This window comes from Lacerta agilis, chromosome 4 (genome assembly GCF_009819535.1).
Source record: "Lacerta agilis isolate rLacAgi1 chromosome 4, rLacAgi1.pri, whole genome shotgun sequence".
Taxonomy (NCBI): Eukaryota; Metazoa; Chordata; class Lepidosauria; order Squamata; family Lacertidae; genus Lacerta; species Lacerta agilis.
This window is the reverse complement of record NC_046315.1, coordinates 70,614,952-70,632,281: the sequence shown is the minus strand read 5'-3', so window position 1 is coordinate 70,632,281 and position 17,330 is coordinate 70,614,952. Positions and strand designations below refer to the sequence as shown.

General features: G+C 44.4%; 1 protein-coding gene across 4 annotated transcripts in view; it reads left to right on the top strand.

Annotated features, from left to right (window-relative positions):
• GABRG3 (gamma-aminobutyric acid type A receptor subunit gamma3) overlaps positions 1-16,650 on the top strand; it is a 282,385-nt gene extending 265,735 nt beyond the window's left edge. For 2 of the 4 annotated variants that reach the window (XM_033147524.1, XM_033147528.1), the window contains 4 exons: positions 7,182-7,334; positions 13,463-13,659; positions 15,019-15,048; positions 15,540-16,650. In XM_033147524.1, the coding sequence (XP_033003415.1) occupies positions 7,182-7,334; positions 13,463-13,659; positions 15,019-15,048; positions 15,540-15,818 (659 nt within the window). In that variant the 3' untranslated portion in view covers positions 15,819-16,650. The remainder of the gene's footprint in view (positions 1-7,181; positions 7,335-13,462; positions 13,660-15,018; positions 15,049-15,539) is intronic. The other 2 variants (XM_033147527.1, XM_033147526.1) reach the window with 2 other exon arrangements.
• The last annotated feature ends 680 nt before the right edge of the window (positions 16,651-17,330 follow it).

Genomic DNA, 17,330 nt, shown 5'->3' with positions numbered 1-17,330 from the left:
CAGCCGTGTAATTGCATCCTCTCTGAATACGGTAGTCTTATTGACTTAATTTTATTTATAAGTTTCTTCAAAGCTGGGAACAAGATCCCTTAATAAAAGGCACATTTTTATCAGCCAAGTCATTTCCTGTGTTGTTTCTTTTGTGCTATAATGTTATCTCTATATACTACTGAGATCAATAACATGCTAAAAATGAAGAGAAGTGGTAAGAAGCCTGGGGCCACATTACATTATTCAAATAATACATTATTTAAATTTGTAAGCCTAAACAAAATTCCACCCTTTCAAGTTATTATTGAATCTCTCTCTCTCTCTCTTTTTCATTTTATATTTTGCCAGGTGAAGTAATTATTTCACACTTCTGTTGCACTTCATGTAAAGAGCTGCTTTGTCACATAATCAGAAAATACAGATTACATGTACTGCAAAAACTACATTGCATATTGTCTAAGCCTGGTGGATAAAGCTCACTTTCTTTGATAGCCTTCTGTTCGGTAATAAGGAATCAAGATTCTCAAAATTAAGCCCACTCATTTCAAAGAAAACTTACTTTCACATAGTCTCTCATCACAATTCCATTGCGTTAGACTATACTGTTGCACAACTTATTTGAATCTGTTGATTTAAAATTCATTTGCATCTTAGACATCAGGCTCCAGAGATGATAATAGAAAGCAGCACTTAGCAATTTCAGACATAAGGCCTAGGAGCCTGAGAAAACCCTTTGGGAGTTCCCAATGTGCCCTATGCCACCCACACCATTACAAACACTATACAAATCATGGCGTTACCTTCAAGGCTACTGTGGGGTGCGGTGGGGACTGAGGCATACATCTTTTCTGAAAGCAGCTTTGGAAGGGCACAGCAGTATTTTCCCTTAGGGTCCCAGGTCACATCAAGGACAATATGTATATACCTAATAACTTTATGTGATTATATCTGTGCTGTACATGTTTCAGATTATGTAAGTTGCGTATCGAGGACCTCAATCCACCCCCCATTGACTTGACACAGGAGACAGATTTTTGGTTTGGGTTTTTGGCAAATAATTTAGGGCCACAACTTTATTTAAATACAAATTCGGTGAGTGGTTGCGTAGGCATTGGTTCAGACTACTGTCACACCGGGACAGAGGCTGGCCTAGAACCAGCGATTGGGAGAATGCGACTGAGGAGAGTTAAGGACGGGGGGGCAGCAACGCGTCCCTCTTCCTCAATGGTCCCGGGGACTCGGCTTATGACCCTAACCCCTACCGGGGGCATCGGACAAAGCACAAGAGTCGCCGGATTCCTTTACCGGAATTCCCAGCATCAACATGATTCTGGATGGGCAGCGCCCAATCCAGCAATCCACACAGGAACCAATGCCTAACCGCCACCAGAGCCAACTGGCTCCCGCCAAAACCACTCACCCTGCAAGCCAAACCCTAATACCACAAGCTATCACCCCCAGCCATAAGTCATTCCCATCAGGGGACAAGTGAACTCCATCCCTTCGAAACAGGGAGGTGGCAAGGAAGGTGATGCCGGGGTGCGGAATATCAGTACCCCCCAAGGCTCGCACTGTATTCACTGCAACGCCATTAATTCGTCTCCTCGCATTATTGACCGCTGCCATGGATCGAGCTCCCCGCCAGGAAGCTCGCTGCAGCAAATGTGACCAGATAAGCATTGTGTTGGGCAGGCTGGCCCCCCAAAATTTTCAAATCTCTACGAATCCAGAAGCGCAAAGCGCGACAACCAGTTCGGGGCAAGTCATTCTCCCCCAATTGAATCACAAGATATCCGGGGGACCCACCCAAAAAACCCGGTTTTTAACCAGAGGGACAAGCTCATCCCACAGCATGCCCCGTTTGCCCAACCAAGTAACTCTCAAATTTGGGAAAAGTCCAAGAGTAGCACCAAGCCCCAATTCCCATGCCTTGGCGCTGGCCCAGTGCACGATGCTGTGCCCGACAATCCAAATGCAGCTGGGCTCGGGACCTGAAAGCAGAAAACAGGCAGTATCAATTCAGGAATCAAGACCGAAGTCTCACAAACCCCTTATGCGCAGCGGGCTTCCACCTTCCCAGTCCCAACATTCCATCTGCCGGCAAACCCCAAAGCGCCACCGTCCTGGCGGGCCAATTGGGAAGTGTGAGGGGGGTAATTACCAGCCGAAGAGCCCTAGGCCACTATGGCCTTGCTCATGACCCTGGCAAACTGACACTGGGCAAGGAAGGGCGTTTACATGCACTAAAGTGTGCCCTATCCTAGCGTTCTCAAAGCCCAAATCTTAAACCGTGTCCTTCAACGGGCCAGGGCCTGGCTTCCCCGCTGCCTACGGCCGGATATAGGGCCCCCATTCCAAGAGAGCTGTAATAGAAATTGCAGTGGACTGAGTCTGGATGATATTAGGGCCCGTCCGAACCAGAGCAGGCGAGCCAAGGACTGCAACGCCTGCTCAGAGAATGGGGGCAAGTCCCTCCAAATAGGCAAGACTGCCAGCGAAAGGTTAAGAAGTCACTCCGGAGCTGCTCAAAGCCTAAAGTGGCAGAGGGAATGGAAGCTACTCCTCATAATAAATAATTGTCGCTAAATTGCCACAAGGGTTCCAGAAAATTCCGGCTCCAACTAGGCGACCAGAGCCTGGGACCTGGAGGTCCCCGTCTGAAATATGGGAGAGGGCAACATCGAAACCTCAGATGAACCCGTAAGAACATGAGCAGCAAACACCATTTAAACCTTAAGCAGTGCAGCTGACAATGTGTAAAAAAAAAAAAGAGGGCAAAACTCCACAGTAATGTGAGGGCCATTTGCCAGGTCCCCACTGCCTGGTCGCCATACCAAGTACAATTCCAACTGTCGCTGGACTCCTCAATCCAGATGGGCACAGTTACTGCAAAGGGGAAAACTCAAGCAGGTTAGGTCACACGATTGCCTTGCTACACCGGACTCGGGGCCATGGCGTTGAACAGCTGCCGCCCCTGCATTAAAACCCTAAGCAATTCCGGTAGCATCAGAATGCACCTAAGACAATGTGCAGGTTCACGAATCCTGCCATGGTGAACACTAATGCAGTCGCTTGGAGGTTGTAACCTCCGCCTAAGATCCGTCTGCAGCTTACTTGGAAGCGGGCAGGGAAACGCCTGTGCAACTGCTTTGCCTGCAAAAGTAATTAGATGACCTGTCAACAGGACACACGGCTCCTCAATGAAGGAATAAAGGTGCCCAATAACTAAGCCGTGTTGTCCCATGATCCCGCGAGAATAATAATCATTTTAACAGGTTACCCGGGTGCACGAGGTTAACCAGACTCAATCTCCAAGACCGATCAAAGGAGGTACTCAAGGTCTCGAATGCTGCACAGGCTATCTGCGGCCCAAGGCGACTCCTTATCAATAAGATAGGCTCCTTCCGCATAGCTTTGCAAGCATGCCAGCACCTATACTGCTGCCCCACCAAAAGGTGCTCCCGTCATGGCGAATCGCCCCTTGGGCCGAGGTACCTGGAAGAGGCCGTTGAAGGAGAAGAAGAGACTCCCTAGCTCCTTTTGGCTGGCTTTCTGGAACGTCTTTTGTGGCAGCGCTTCCCGCCTGAAGATGCTTGTAACGGCACTGGCAGGCTGACCTCAGCAGAGGACTCAGGCGCAGGATCCTGCAGCAAAGTACCTGGGAGAGACTGAGGAAAGGAAACGGGTGAGATACCAACCCCAGAAGAAGGCCCAGGAAAGGACTGAGAAGACCTCCCAGCCCGGGAGGGGGCCTTTTGCTGCCCCCTCCTCCTAGCTGCCCGCTGAGTTGATAGATAGATGTTTATTCGGCATTTTCGCCCATCTTACAATACAAAACAGAACAAACAGAACAAACAAAGGAGAATCAAATAAAACAACGGCACCGTACAAGCCGCAAATAAAAACACAACTCACAAGGACCAATATTAACATTTCCATAAAAGCATATCTCAGAGAAATTTTTAAAAAGTTAAAAATTTAAGCATAAAACTAAAATCAGTGACTAATTTCGTTTTGGAAAACATATTTGTAATTTCATTAATCAGCTAACATCCCATTTCGTCTCTTATACGCAATAACAGCTGTTAGGAGTCTAGCAACCTGTAGGGTTATGTAAGGGTCCACATCTTGAAGAACCCAAGCAAGACATAGGTCAACTGGCTTATCTGCAATAGACTGAATTATCGGATTTAATATACTGGCACGGATCGAACTGTACATAGGGCAATTGAACATTACATGCTGTAGAGATTCAATTGATTTATTTTCACAGGCACACATGGGGGAAACTTGGCCCTTAGTAAATCTGTGACTCAGCACGTTTGATGGGAAAGCATTAAACCTAGCTTTAATGAAGGCGTATCGATGAGAAGCAACCGTGAGAGATGTTAAATAAGATGGAACTTGGTAAATAGGGGTAATGCCAATATTTAACGGTGAACAAACTCCCCCACCAGTTAAGAGATTTTGATATAGCTCCACATCTTCCAGACTTTGATTTATGCACCTTTTTGCCGCTGTAAGATCCGATTTGAGCAATTCAGAAGGGGGAAATCTCATAAGCCAGCAATTTGGCATGGATTTTTCCAGTCCACACATTTGTGAAATCATCCCGCCACCTCCACAATGACTTACTCCCTAGGGTTCCAGGCAGGCAGTTTTCATCCTCACAACAACCTTGTGAGGCAGGTTAGGCTGAGAGGTGGTGACAGGCCCAAGATTGCCCCCAATGAAATTTATGGCTGAGTGGGGACTCGAACCCTGCCCTCCCAGGTCTTAAGTCCAACACTCTAACCATTACGCCACACTGGCCAGAGTGGATCACTGGCCAAGCTTGCTATGAGGGATTTAATATGGCCCATAGCACAACTAAGATTGGGTGAAAAAGTGACTGGGACGGCCCCTTAATAGCCCTCTTTGCTGGGATAGGAAGCAAGCTGCATAGAAGCCTACTTTGGGGCCATTCCAGCAACAGGTTAAGGAAGAGTTTATTACCCACGGGCCGTGCGGCTGCTGAATGAAATACAGCAACATCGCAGCTGCCGTTAGGGGTTGGTAGTAATACGACAGCTCGAAATGTGACAAGGACTGTGAAATTGGGGGGAGCAGGCTCATTCAAACTCACTGTAAACATGTGGTATAGTGACAATAAATTATTCTTATTTTATTCTGCCTACCCAGCAATAGAGTAATCCCCAAAGGAATGCTAAAAGATAGACATCTAAAATGGTGACTGACCTAACAGGGCAAAATATACTTGAAGAAATTAAACTTGCTCAGGAAACAGCAAAGCTAAAGAGCATACACAGAGTGCCCCAGTATAAGAGTCCCCAGGAGCAAACCGGCTCCACCATGTCTGCCTCAGAGATGCATCAGCAAGAACAGCACAAACATTCAAGAAGACTGATACAATTGTATAGAGAGAGTCACATGTCACAGAGACTCAGCCATTTACTGTTAACAGTAGAAGGCTTAGGCTTCAATGGTTTGTAGGCCTCAATGATTCAGCTCTTGAGGATCTGTGTCATGATGAGGCCCACACAAAATGAAAAAGAAGCAGCCCAAAGCAGTGCTCACATCAAAAGCTAGGAAAGCACGCTCACAATAGCAACAGCTGCAGTATTAAAGAACCTCACAATAGTGCTTCTGCCCATGGCTAGATTAAAAAACGGCCTACATCACTGCACACCCCCAAATTAAAGGCAGCCTGCAGGAATACTAATGAAAGTGATTCCAGCCAATCTAGGAACAGCCCTGACTAACCACACTATTATAAAGTGGGAGAAATGGGGGGGGGGGAACATTTGTGCAAGGAAAGCCCCTAATGGGGGCTCTCACTATTGGGAAAGGCAAGCCAGGAGGATTATGCATGGGCAGAGCTAATGGGCACAGGGAGAATCTTCCCAAGGAGCAGAGGGAAGAGCCCAAACAGGCCCCTGGTGTGGCGAAGCCCCTGCCAGGGGAGGGGTTGGAAATCAAACAGGAAAAGCAACCCCCTGCTGTTATTATTATTATCTGTTATTATTATTATCCAACCTTTGTGAAATACACACCAAAGCCCTGGGGCTACAGAGTGATTTGCCACCCTCTTAGGCTGCCTAGACACAGACCAGCTGGCAATAAAGATGCCCTATGCCAGAAATAAATGTAGTTTATCCAACAACTGTACAAGAGGACCCCAACAGGCCACCCGAATGGTGGGAGGAGTGTGTGTGGAAAGGCAATCAGGGGGCCTCCTTGTGAGGAAGCGGCATGGGCCTGCAAAAGGGGGATCAGGGACCCCAAGAGGGGAAGGAGGAGGGGGGAAAGGGGGGGGAGGGAAGGGTATTATCACAAGGGGATTCTTAAAATGAGGGTGGTGGGTCTTAAAGTTAACCGAGGTAAATTAAGAATAAAGGCACAAGGCCAAAGGTTCAACAAGGGATAAATAAGGGATAAATAGGTTAATACAACCGTGTTCACAGCCTGATGATCTGATCAGCAGCCGAAGCCAAGAGAAGGAACGCCCTACGTGCTGAGGCTTAAATAGGACGCTAAGCTGTCCATCACAAGTTGCAACATTAACTTTTGCCCAGCAACTCCTAACTGACCATTAGCTACTAAGGCCGGCTACCGGCCCCACCCCCACAGGAAGGGAATGTGTCTTGCCAGGTCCCGATCGCAACACGTGCTCTTACTCATGGTAGAACCCGATTTGCCATATTCAAGTATTTCAAATTAGGGGTGGCTTGCCCATGAAGCGGGATGAGGCAGCCGCTTCGGGGACCAGATCTGGACCCCCTCGGAAGGGTGGTGGATTCATCCTATGCCACCTCAGCCATCGCCATCTGCTCCTCCTATCCAGCCTCCTCTTTCATTCCCAAGCTGATCCTGTCTGCCTCATCTGAACTGGTAGTGGTGCAGTGCTATTTTGCAGTTTGCCTCAGGTGCCAAAATGTGTTGGGCTTCCCCTGTTTTTGTAGTAAAAAAAATATTGGGTGTGGGCCTTGGGAAAGTTTGGCTCTCCGGCCCCAGTTGATCTTGCCATCACTGATATAAAGGTATTCTATATTCAAAGCACTGTGTCGCGCATGAATGTTAACACTGTAAGTCATTACAGCAATGTTCTCTGTTTCCTTCTTCATGTGACCAGACTCCCATTGGATTCTACAAGCCAGTTACCAAATTATACGATTTCTTTATTCTTGCAGGTGATTATATAGTCATGACTATATACTTCGATTTAAGTAGAAGAATGGGATACTTCACTATTCAAACATACATTCCCTGTATATTAACAGTTGTCTTATCCTGGGTATCGTTTTGGATTAAAAAGGATGCCACACCTGCAAGAACAGCCCTAGGTAAGTTCTCAGATTTTTTTGTGTGTGTCACGGTGGATTTGAATCCTGGCTATGTTCTTTGTCAGTAGAGAAATTCAATCTAATTTCCAGTGAACAATTGCTTCATGGCAAATATATATGTCAGAAAGAGAGAGAGAGAGATTGAGAAGTGTGTGGGGGGGGGGGGGGAGAGAGAGAGAGAGAGAGCTTGCATCCTGCAAATTTGGGCATTCTGTTCCTGCCTGAGTAGTTTAACCATCAATCCCTCTTCCTAGGGAACTCTGGGAATTGTAGCTTTGTGAGGGGACTCTGCCTAAAATCTCTCAGCACCCTTAACAAACCACAGTTTCCAGGACTTTTAAAAGTGGTACAATAGGGATTTAATACCCGGTAGTATAGTGCAGATTAGAACAGGGTTTCTTGGATTGCAAACTCTATCTTTCTCATTGTTTTTGAAGTACCCTAAGAATTCTCATACAACAATGAATGGGTATATGACTACAACAATGAATGGGTATATGACTGGGAACCCCGTCCCTGGATCATCGCTACACGATTTCACTAGCACTGCTGCTGCTTTCACGGCCCCACACCAGTTCCCTGGGCTATAGATACAATCAGTTGATATATTTCATACATCTATGGGCCAGGGCATTGCATTTTGGGTAAGTTAAAATGGCAGGCAGCCACCACAGGTGGGAGCTGAGCTTGGCTCCCCTTCAAAAGTGGCACCACCACCCCCTGCTGCTGCTGCTGCTGCTGCTGCTGCTGCTGCTGCTGCTGCTGTAAAACACCAAGACTCCTAGCAGATAGGCAATGAATGGCAGTGTGGCCAGGCTGGGTCAGTGAAGGGACCATTCAGGCACACAGGTCCCTTGACCAGGGACCAGTCTCGCCCAGTACTGGTGCCAGACCTAGTTCAAAGTACCGTGGAATGTGCAAGATGATGGTCACACTCACACAAACCCAAATCCAAACCTTAGAAGAAAATGAAGTACTGTCACTGCTAATGGTGAGTTCAATCCCCTCCCCCAAGAAAATGTTGGAGAATTTCTCCTCCTCCTAGGGAAATCCCCCATTGGTAAAAATGTCCCCACAATTTATTTGCCCACACATAGGGTGGATCATTGTGCACACCTCTAGTTTGAATTTGTTGCGGTTAACTACGCAAATGTATTGGTGCAGTCTCCTCCTTACGATATGACATTGTCCGGGTTATTAATCCAAGCTGCTAAGACTACCATCGCAAGGTATCCCAAATGCAGTGTTCTTAGAACAAGTCCACACAGGCAGATGTGAATGAATGGAGCATGGCGGTAGCTCCAACACAACAGGTAGAACTTTCAAATACTGCATCTCACCTCAAAGCACAATGAATGAGGGTGTTTTTTTTCCCAATTCATCTACTCAGCTGTGAGTCATCAAACAATGAGAAATCAAAGTGAATCAACCCCAAGAGATTGGTCATCATGAGGGAGATCAAGCAGACTGGAAAGGAATCCTGGTGCCCTTTATTACTTTACTGAATAGGTTGCACTGTGAAAAGCACTACCATTGTTGTAGCGTGAAGTTATTAGGGGCAGTAGAAGGAGGACTCTGGACTGACTCGGAGCTCCTTTTCATGTACAGTGATGGCAAAGTAGTTACGGTACTGCATTTGGGTAACTGAGAGAAACCAGAGCCACAAGCAGACACAATTTTGATGGCATGCAAAATAAGGCTGTGCATCCATTCTGGACACATCCCAAATGAATTGGTCCCAAACCAGTTGCCCTTTCACATGGTCAGAAAGCACCACTATGCATACACAGAGTTCTGTATGCACACGCAACCATTATGCAACCACTCATGGCAGTTCACAAGCCCTGTAGCAGGCTTACCAAATCTTTCATCTCCTATTCCAGTATCTAGCTCAAATGCAACCATCCAGTAAGCCCCCACCGTTCCCAGTCTCTCCTCCTGCTGCTCACGCTTGCCTCTCTTTCCTGCAGAAGGACCATTTGTTGGTGGGGGAGGATTTCTTCCAGATAACACTAATATCCCACACGAATTTTTTCCCCCCTTATTAGAAAAGCCAATATATACAGATGGAGATTCTGCCTCCCTGTGGCTGCATCTTATCTGCAAAACAGTAAATCAGGGGGACTTAATATGTGATCTTCCAGATGTCTACTGGGCTATAGTCAGGGGTGATGGGAGCTGTAGTTCATAATAGATAAGTCAAAGGGGGGGGGGGAAATCACACAGGAGGAAGAGATTTAAAAATGCAGCCATCGGATAGCATCAAAAAGTATAACATCTGTAGTGTATGTCATGGGTTTTATTTCAAGGTGAAGAAGTAGAACTTGTGGCTTCAGATGATGCTAAACAACGATGCCCATCAGCCCCTGCGAGTATGACCAATGGGCAGGAGTGATGGGGATTGTAGTCCAACAATTTCTGGAGGAATTATGGTTATCTATCCCCATCAAAGACTGATTTTCCAAGGGCTGCTAGTGCAATACATATGCAAAAAATGCCACAAAACACAGTTCAACATACATATGCATGCCACATTGGCTTACTTCTGGGTAATTATGTACAGGACTGCACACTTATGCCCCATATAAAGCATTTTCCACAGATATAGAAAGGGGAAGAGTTGTGTAATGCTCTCGAGGGACAAATATTAAAACTTTGATATTGCCACTACTGTGGTATTGAAGAGGGGGATGAGAAACAGGCATTGCTAAATTTCTGTGTGCCCCCCTACCCACTTTAGATTAGGCAGAGTTGTAGAAATGAGAAATGATTGGGTACAGCTGTGAATAATATTTCTCTATCAAAAGTGTGATGGAATGATGACAGAGCATGCTCTTGAATTAGATTTTCACAATGCTCGTCTTTCTATGGAAGAACAAAGATCGTGTAAATGTCAAGTGGTTTTTTAGCAGGCAGCAAAGCCCTCTGGCCCTGGCTTTCCACAAGCAGCTTGCTTATCACTGCAAACCTCTGTTATCAGTCTGATCAAAGGGAGGCATGGGTTAGACGTTTAATCAGAGGATACTATTATCTTTTAAACATTTGAATGGTCAAGGGGAAATGAGAAGGTTAGGAGATATTTGGCTGCAGAAGTGCAAATCAGAATTCAAGGCTGCCCCATTACGTCTTGGGCATCTTTTTGTAAATAAATGTGCACCCTTCTTGTCCTGTGCACCCACACTTGAGTCAAGAGATGAGATCCGAAAACCTGGATTGAAATAAGGTCACCACATAATGAAATGCAAACTTCAACATTGATCTATGAACCCTTTGTGCAAAAATCCAGACAGCATCTTGAGAACATTGCAGGCGAGGCTTGCATGCCCACCCCTTCCCATCTCCAGTTCTGTCTTTTGCATGTTCAGGTGAATGTCTGAATGCAGCTTGAAGTGTTGAAGCCCTTGCTGTCTGCCTTCCCCCTGCCTCAAGACAGTAGGAAGGGGGAGGCTGCTAGCGTGGGTTGCAGGATCAGGGTGAACACAGTCCTGCTCACCCTACTGAGATCAGCTGCGGACAGGGTTGTGTTCACCCCAGTCCTGCTCTGAAGCATTTGCTCAGGTGTCCTCATGCTAGCATGTGCCCTTAATTGATCACTTGAGGCATGCTTTCCTGTGTGTGGCCTGAATCAAGTCACTGTATCTTCATTCTCCATCTGTAAAATGGCTCTCTGTAGCATCAGTAACCAAAAACACATCTACATGAAACTGACATATAGGGATGAATCAGATCTTTTATGCAAAGGTAAAGGGTAAAGGGACCCCTGACCATTAAGTCCAGTCGCAGACAACTCTGGGGTTGCAGCGCTCATCTTGCTTTACTGGCCGGCGGAGCCGGCGTACAGCTTCCAGGTCATGTGGCCAGCACTTTCTGGCGAACCAGAGCAGCGCATGGAAATGCAGTACCTATTTATCTACTTGCACTGTGTGCTTTCAAACTGCTAGGTTGGCAGGAGCAGGGACCGAGCAACGGGAGCTCACCCCCCATCACGGGGATTCGAACCGCCAACCTTCCGATCAGTAAGCCCTAGGCTCTGTGGTTTAACCCACAGAGCTTTTATGTATATATTGAGTATTGCATTTATATCCCAACTTTTTCCCAAGCATGTCAAGATGGCACACATGGTTCTCTTTCTTCCTATATTATCCTCACAAGAACCATGTGAGGTAACCTAGACTGAGAGACTGTTCTTGGCCTAAGGTCATGTGGTGAGTTCCATAGCTGAATGGGAATTTGAACCATTGTCTGCCTGGTCCTAGTCCTAGCTCTAGTCCAGCGGCTCCCAATTTTTTTCAAGGCAGCACCCCCTTGGCTCCATAAACTCATCCCCAGTGCCCCCTAACGTGCCTATAAAAAGCATTATTCAACATGGCGAATGGAATGAACCACTAAGGAAGATAATAAAACAAGCACATTCAAAACAGTAGCAATTATTTGCACATTTGCTCAAAATCCAGTTGGAACTATTTAGTTTGATCAATTCCACAAAGCTGGTGAACTTGAACCAGTGATTCCAGCTTTTTAATAGTCATTTCCTGTGCCCCACCACCCCCCGGCTTTCAGTGCTTCCCTAGGTAATCCCACCACCCCCAGGGGGCAGTACTGCCCATTTGGGGAGCCACTGTTCGAGTCCAATACTCTAAGCACAACACTATGTGGTGTAATCCTGTACATATCCACTCAACAGTAAGTCCCATTAAGTCCGGTGGAGCTTATTCCTGGGCAAATAGGGATAGAATGGCAGTCTAAAGGTCTTCTATTAAAGCACCCATCCACTATTCCACTGTGGTCAGTTTCAGGCAAGCTTTTTTTAAAGGACAGCCATCAGTTCTGTTTGTTTCATAGTTGGGCATTTATTTAAGTCTGAAAGTGGAAACCCTCCCAGGCGAAATAGTAGAGTGCCTGATTCCAAAAATACATTTGTTTACAATATGGCCAAAGGCTGCCTGCTGAAAACATCCTTATGCCTCTATATCATTAATGTTAATTGGACAGAATGAATAGAGAGTCTCAGTGGGCCAAAAGCTCCCCGGGTGTAACTCCTATTAACCTCAGTTGAGATACATCAGAGAGAAATTTCGCTCAGTGAAATTAATTAGTGAAAATACCAGTGCTCTTGGCAGCTGCTCTTGGTGGTATGAAGAGAGGGCTTTATCCCCTCAGCAAAGGTCTTAGTATGTGGTACTTTTTACGATGAAATAATGAAGATAATCAGAAAGTGGATAGGGAGTGGGGGAGAGAAATGGAAAATAATTCATTTTATCTGGAGCTCCCAAATCATTTGATTAAGGTATAATTCTACAGTATATGATACCTTGAGATCTTCAACATATGTCAGAAGCAAGCAACATAAGACACGTAGGTTGTACCTGATCTGCTGAGGCTTTCCACCAGAAAACCACCTGTTGCTCTTTTTCTGTTTTAGTAACGTTATAGCACCCACCCACTGGAAAAAACAGTTTTTCCAGTGGAACCACAAGAGCTCAGAAACCTGCTCCACACTAACTTGGAGCAGGGCTTTTTCTGTGCCTCCCCCTCTTCTGTTGAATAGCACTGCTGTTGAGATATCTGTGGGGGCCACTATTTGCACTGTCTGGAAACAACTGAAGACACTTTCCCCAAGTTGACAGGCTTCCCAAGCTAAATAAATGAGCCTTTGCTATGAGCGCCCACTTGTTCTAGTTTTAGACTTGTTTAAATATATTTGCTGTTTCGTGGTTTTTAACTGTTTCTAATTATCTTATGTGCAAATCGCCTTGAGATGGTGGCTTAGGCAGCGATTGATAAATCAACAGTAATAATCGATCATTTGTGATCCAGTCGCACAATTTAGACTGCGCAGATTGATTGGAAAGCCAATCAATAACTGACCTTTGCTTACAAGTGGCACTGACTGTTTAAATAAAAAGGGGCAGATCCCTCTATTCTGTTCTGTTTTGGCTTCACACTGATCTGCTTTTCTTTTCTTTACAAAAAAAAAAGTCCTATCAAACTATATTGCGACTTGTGAAGCCCATGAAGAATGAAGTCATCTTTCTTCAAAGAGGGAACAATAATTGAATCACAGTTCTGTTCTGCATCTGGGTGTGTTTTCCTTTCAAAAACATGAAAAGACATGCTTTCATTTTCAGGTATCACCACTGTATTAACCATGACCACTCTCAGCACCATTGCAAGAAACTCCTTGCCCCGTGTTTCCTACGTCACTGCCATGGACCTCTTTGTGACTGTGTGCTTCTTATTTGTGTTTGCCGCTCTGATGGAATATGCCACCCTCAACTACTACTCGAGTTGCAGAAAGCCACACTGCACAAAGAAGAAAAAGTCGGTAAGATGAGGTGGGGGAAGTGGGGAACTAAACTTCCGAATTAACAGATGTTGAGTGGTACCCGATGTTTTCACTCCTCTGCAACATGCGGGAAATATTCAGATGCAGGAAATATTGTGCAAATTTTCCAAATTATTATGATAGTGCTTCTGTGCTGTTTCCCGATGTTCCTTTAACCTGTTGCATTGTGGGAAAGTGGCTTTTCGGCTAATATGCTAGCATGTCACATTAAATTTCATTTGCACCAGTGAACGTGCTGTGACACAACAATGAGCATCCCTGAACATTAGAAACCAGGGCAGGAGGTTTGCATGGAAATTTTTCTCCACTTGTTGGTATAATAATAACTCATGCAATTCCGAGAGTGGTTTAACAGTCAATACCTCTTTCTGGGGAACACTGGAGAAGTGTAGTTCTGTGAGGCAAACAGAGGTCTCCTAACGATTCTCAAGACCTTTAGGAAACTACAGTCCCCAGAATTCTTTGGGGGGAATCTATGCCTGCTTTAAGTGGCACCACAGCTCTTTAAAAGGTGTGAAAGTGGCCCAAGAGAAGAATTGGACTATGGATTGCAACACAATTGAACAGACTTTCCCAACCTGGTACCCTCCAGATATTTTGTTCTACAACTCCTATCCTCCCTTGGGCATGTTGACTGGTGTGGATGGGAGTTGTAGTCCAGAACATCTGGCGGGCATAAAGTTGCGGCAATTTTTCTATTCACAAAAGCATAGAAGCTCTCTCTTCTGCTTTACACAGACCATATTGAAATTTTACAATTCCCAAGGTTTTGTAGCCTTGGCTTTACATTATTATTTTTTACAAATAAAAAGGTATTGTGATACTTTTTTCCCCTCTAAGTCACAGGGGAAGGGTTAATACGTGCCTTTGCCTCCAGGCAGGACATTAATATGTAAAAGTTTCAAGTAGCTCAGTGATGTATTCATCCTTCTCTGAAGTAGTGATATATATTCTTTCTTTAATGTTTTAATGCCATGGATGAAGCATGGGGAGCATCCCTATGTCATTAAACATAACAGCCTGATTCATGACCCGTGAATCCCATTGATTTTAAATTAAGCTCACATTTTATTGCTTCTCGTTGAAACCCATGGAAGTGAAAGGGGCTTAATTTGGGTTGGATCTTGCCCACAGACAGGAACTGGATAATTCAGTTTAGATACAGAATGTGAAAATGTGAGGTCTAAGACCCTCACATTCTGTATCGAAACTCCCCTCCTCTTTGATAATTGAGAAACTGGCAAAAACAGTATAAATGTTTACACCATATAATGTGTATTCTAGTCATGTCATTTCTTCTGAGTTTTTCTTCTTATTCTCTGATTTCTTTTACTTGAGCTACCTGATGTCAGTTTTGGGCACATGATGGTGAGTACGGTTTTTTAACTTCTTTTTTAAAAAAATTAATACAGCCTAAAATGTTGCTATGAATGGAAATATTTTCTTCTGCTTTCTTCTTCCCCTGAGCTTTATGCATACAAATTGACATAAAACTGAAGTAAATAAGTGCTTCACCTTGATGCTTCTTTATAGTTTGCCTTAATACAAAAACACAGGTTTTTATTCAACAAAAAGAATGTGTCTATTAACCTTAAGACTTGAGTTGTTAGTATTCGGCGCTAGCCCGCTGTGCAGCTTTTTCACCATGCAGAGTTTATCAATGAAAGCTATGGGCATGGTACAGTTAAGCTGTACCATTCCTTCCTGAATGCTGAAGTGGTACAGTCCCTAGGGGGATGTCTGCACTCCATGATTTCTCTGCTTGTCTAGACCAGCCCAAAGTTTCTGCATGCCAAAACTCTGATGTCCCTATAGTAGCCAAGGTACTATCTCTTCTGTCCTCTCTTTCCCCCACCTAGAACTATTCTGTACTAGAGATGAGACCTCCTCCTACAGTCATCGCATTGAATAATGCCATGTACTGGCAAGAATTTGAAGACAATTGTATCTATGAATGTCTGGATGGGAAGGACTGCCAGAGCTTTTTCTGCTGTTACGAAGAATGTAAATCCGGTTCATGGCGGAAAGGAAGGATACACATAGACATCTTAGAACTAGACTCTTATTCAAGAGTCTTCTTCCCTACATCATTCCTGCTGTTTAACTTGGTGTACTGGGTTGGATACCTCTATCTCTAGAAACAGTTAAGGAAACTGTGTTTTCACACTTCTTAGGGATGGAGAACATGTGGAAGATAAGGACCTGGCCAGTGTCATCGCACAGAGTAAAGGTCACCTTACGCTTTGTCATCAGAGAGAGAGAAGATTTTATTTACACCTTTGCCTGAAAAAAACAAAACAAAAATAAAATATTCATTTCAAGTATGAGATTATTAATTATTATTATTTTGTTAAGTACACCAGACACTATTGTATAACAAATGTTTATTTATTGTTCCTACAGAATGGAGGATTTGCTGGTGTGTGTTTTTCCCCCCTGGGTTACCAATTGCTATGTAGCGTTCAGGCAAGAAGGCTGAAGACAAGTACTCATTCGTACATTATTCCCACCAACTTTTAAATACATTCTGGGATCAAATGTTTATTGGTGTGGACTATCTATGATGTTCATTGAAAAGCCACTGATATCCGTTTCATGGGATTTATAATCTTTTTTTCTTGGTTTTAATTTGAGGTTTTTTTTAAAAAAAAAATGTATGATTGAATTGAAACCTAAACATTTGCTTCTCACGAATATAGAGGTGTTGGTGTTACTAATGTAGCACCCCTTTAATACAAGGTGTGAAATTAATCTGACTGGTTGAACACTGCAGGAAATTATTTCTAGAATAACGTACTTGAATCTTGATAAGGCTTAGCTTGTTTATGGTAGTGTAGCAGATTGTAGCTGATTGGGTGTACGGTTCACTATATAATAGCACTAGGAGGATGTGATTAATTGCAGGCTACCATTAAATTTCTTCCATACATTAGAGTTTCTTTTTCGTGGATATTTAGGAGTGAGGGAAAGCTATTGGTGCGTCCTGTTTTGTTTTATTCTGCCGGGGCAGAATAAAAAACTCGTGTACCTCGGAGTGCAATTCTATACCTGAGTTATGCCAGCTGACTGGATTTAGGAAGTGGCAAAAACGCCACTCTGACAGTGGAGATGACGTCACACCAACAGATGACCAACATAAATGTGAGTATAGAATTGCTCTGCCTATCACCATTCCATGTGAGCTCACATGTTATCCCTTGCACATTCAAGGGCCCCCAATCATTCCATTGGAAAGGCCTAATCTCTATGTGCTATCCTTGGAGTTCATGAATTGGATAGGAATGGGGGGGGAGTGCTTGTTAGTGAAGGAATTCCACACACTTTGGAGTAGCAGCACTGGTAAGCATTCCTCTGTATTGGCACAACAGAAGCCTTATGTGTTCAAACAGGATTTTCTTGGGAAAGAAGTGAAATATTGCCGCTTCAGTTGTAATAAACAGTGCATTTTGAAAAGTTATTATGGATGAAGAGATATTGGGATTTTTTAAAAACTACTAATAGATTTTAAACTGGAAATGTGTTTTGTACTTTTGGAACACAGACATTAAATTGCTGAAAGTGTCACATTTTTTGTGTTGTGCAAACTGTTCACTTTTGTGAAGACCCTCATAGCCCTTCCAAGAGTCCTGTATAAATGTGCCAAAATATCT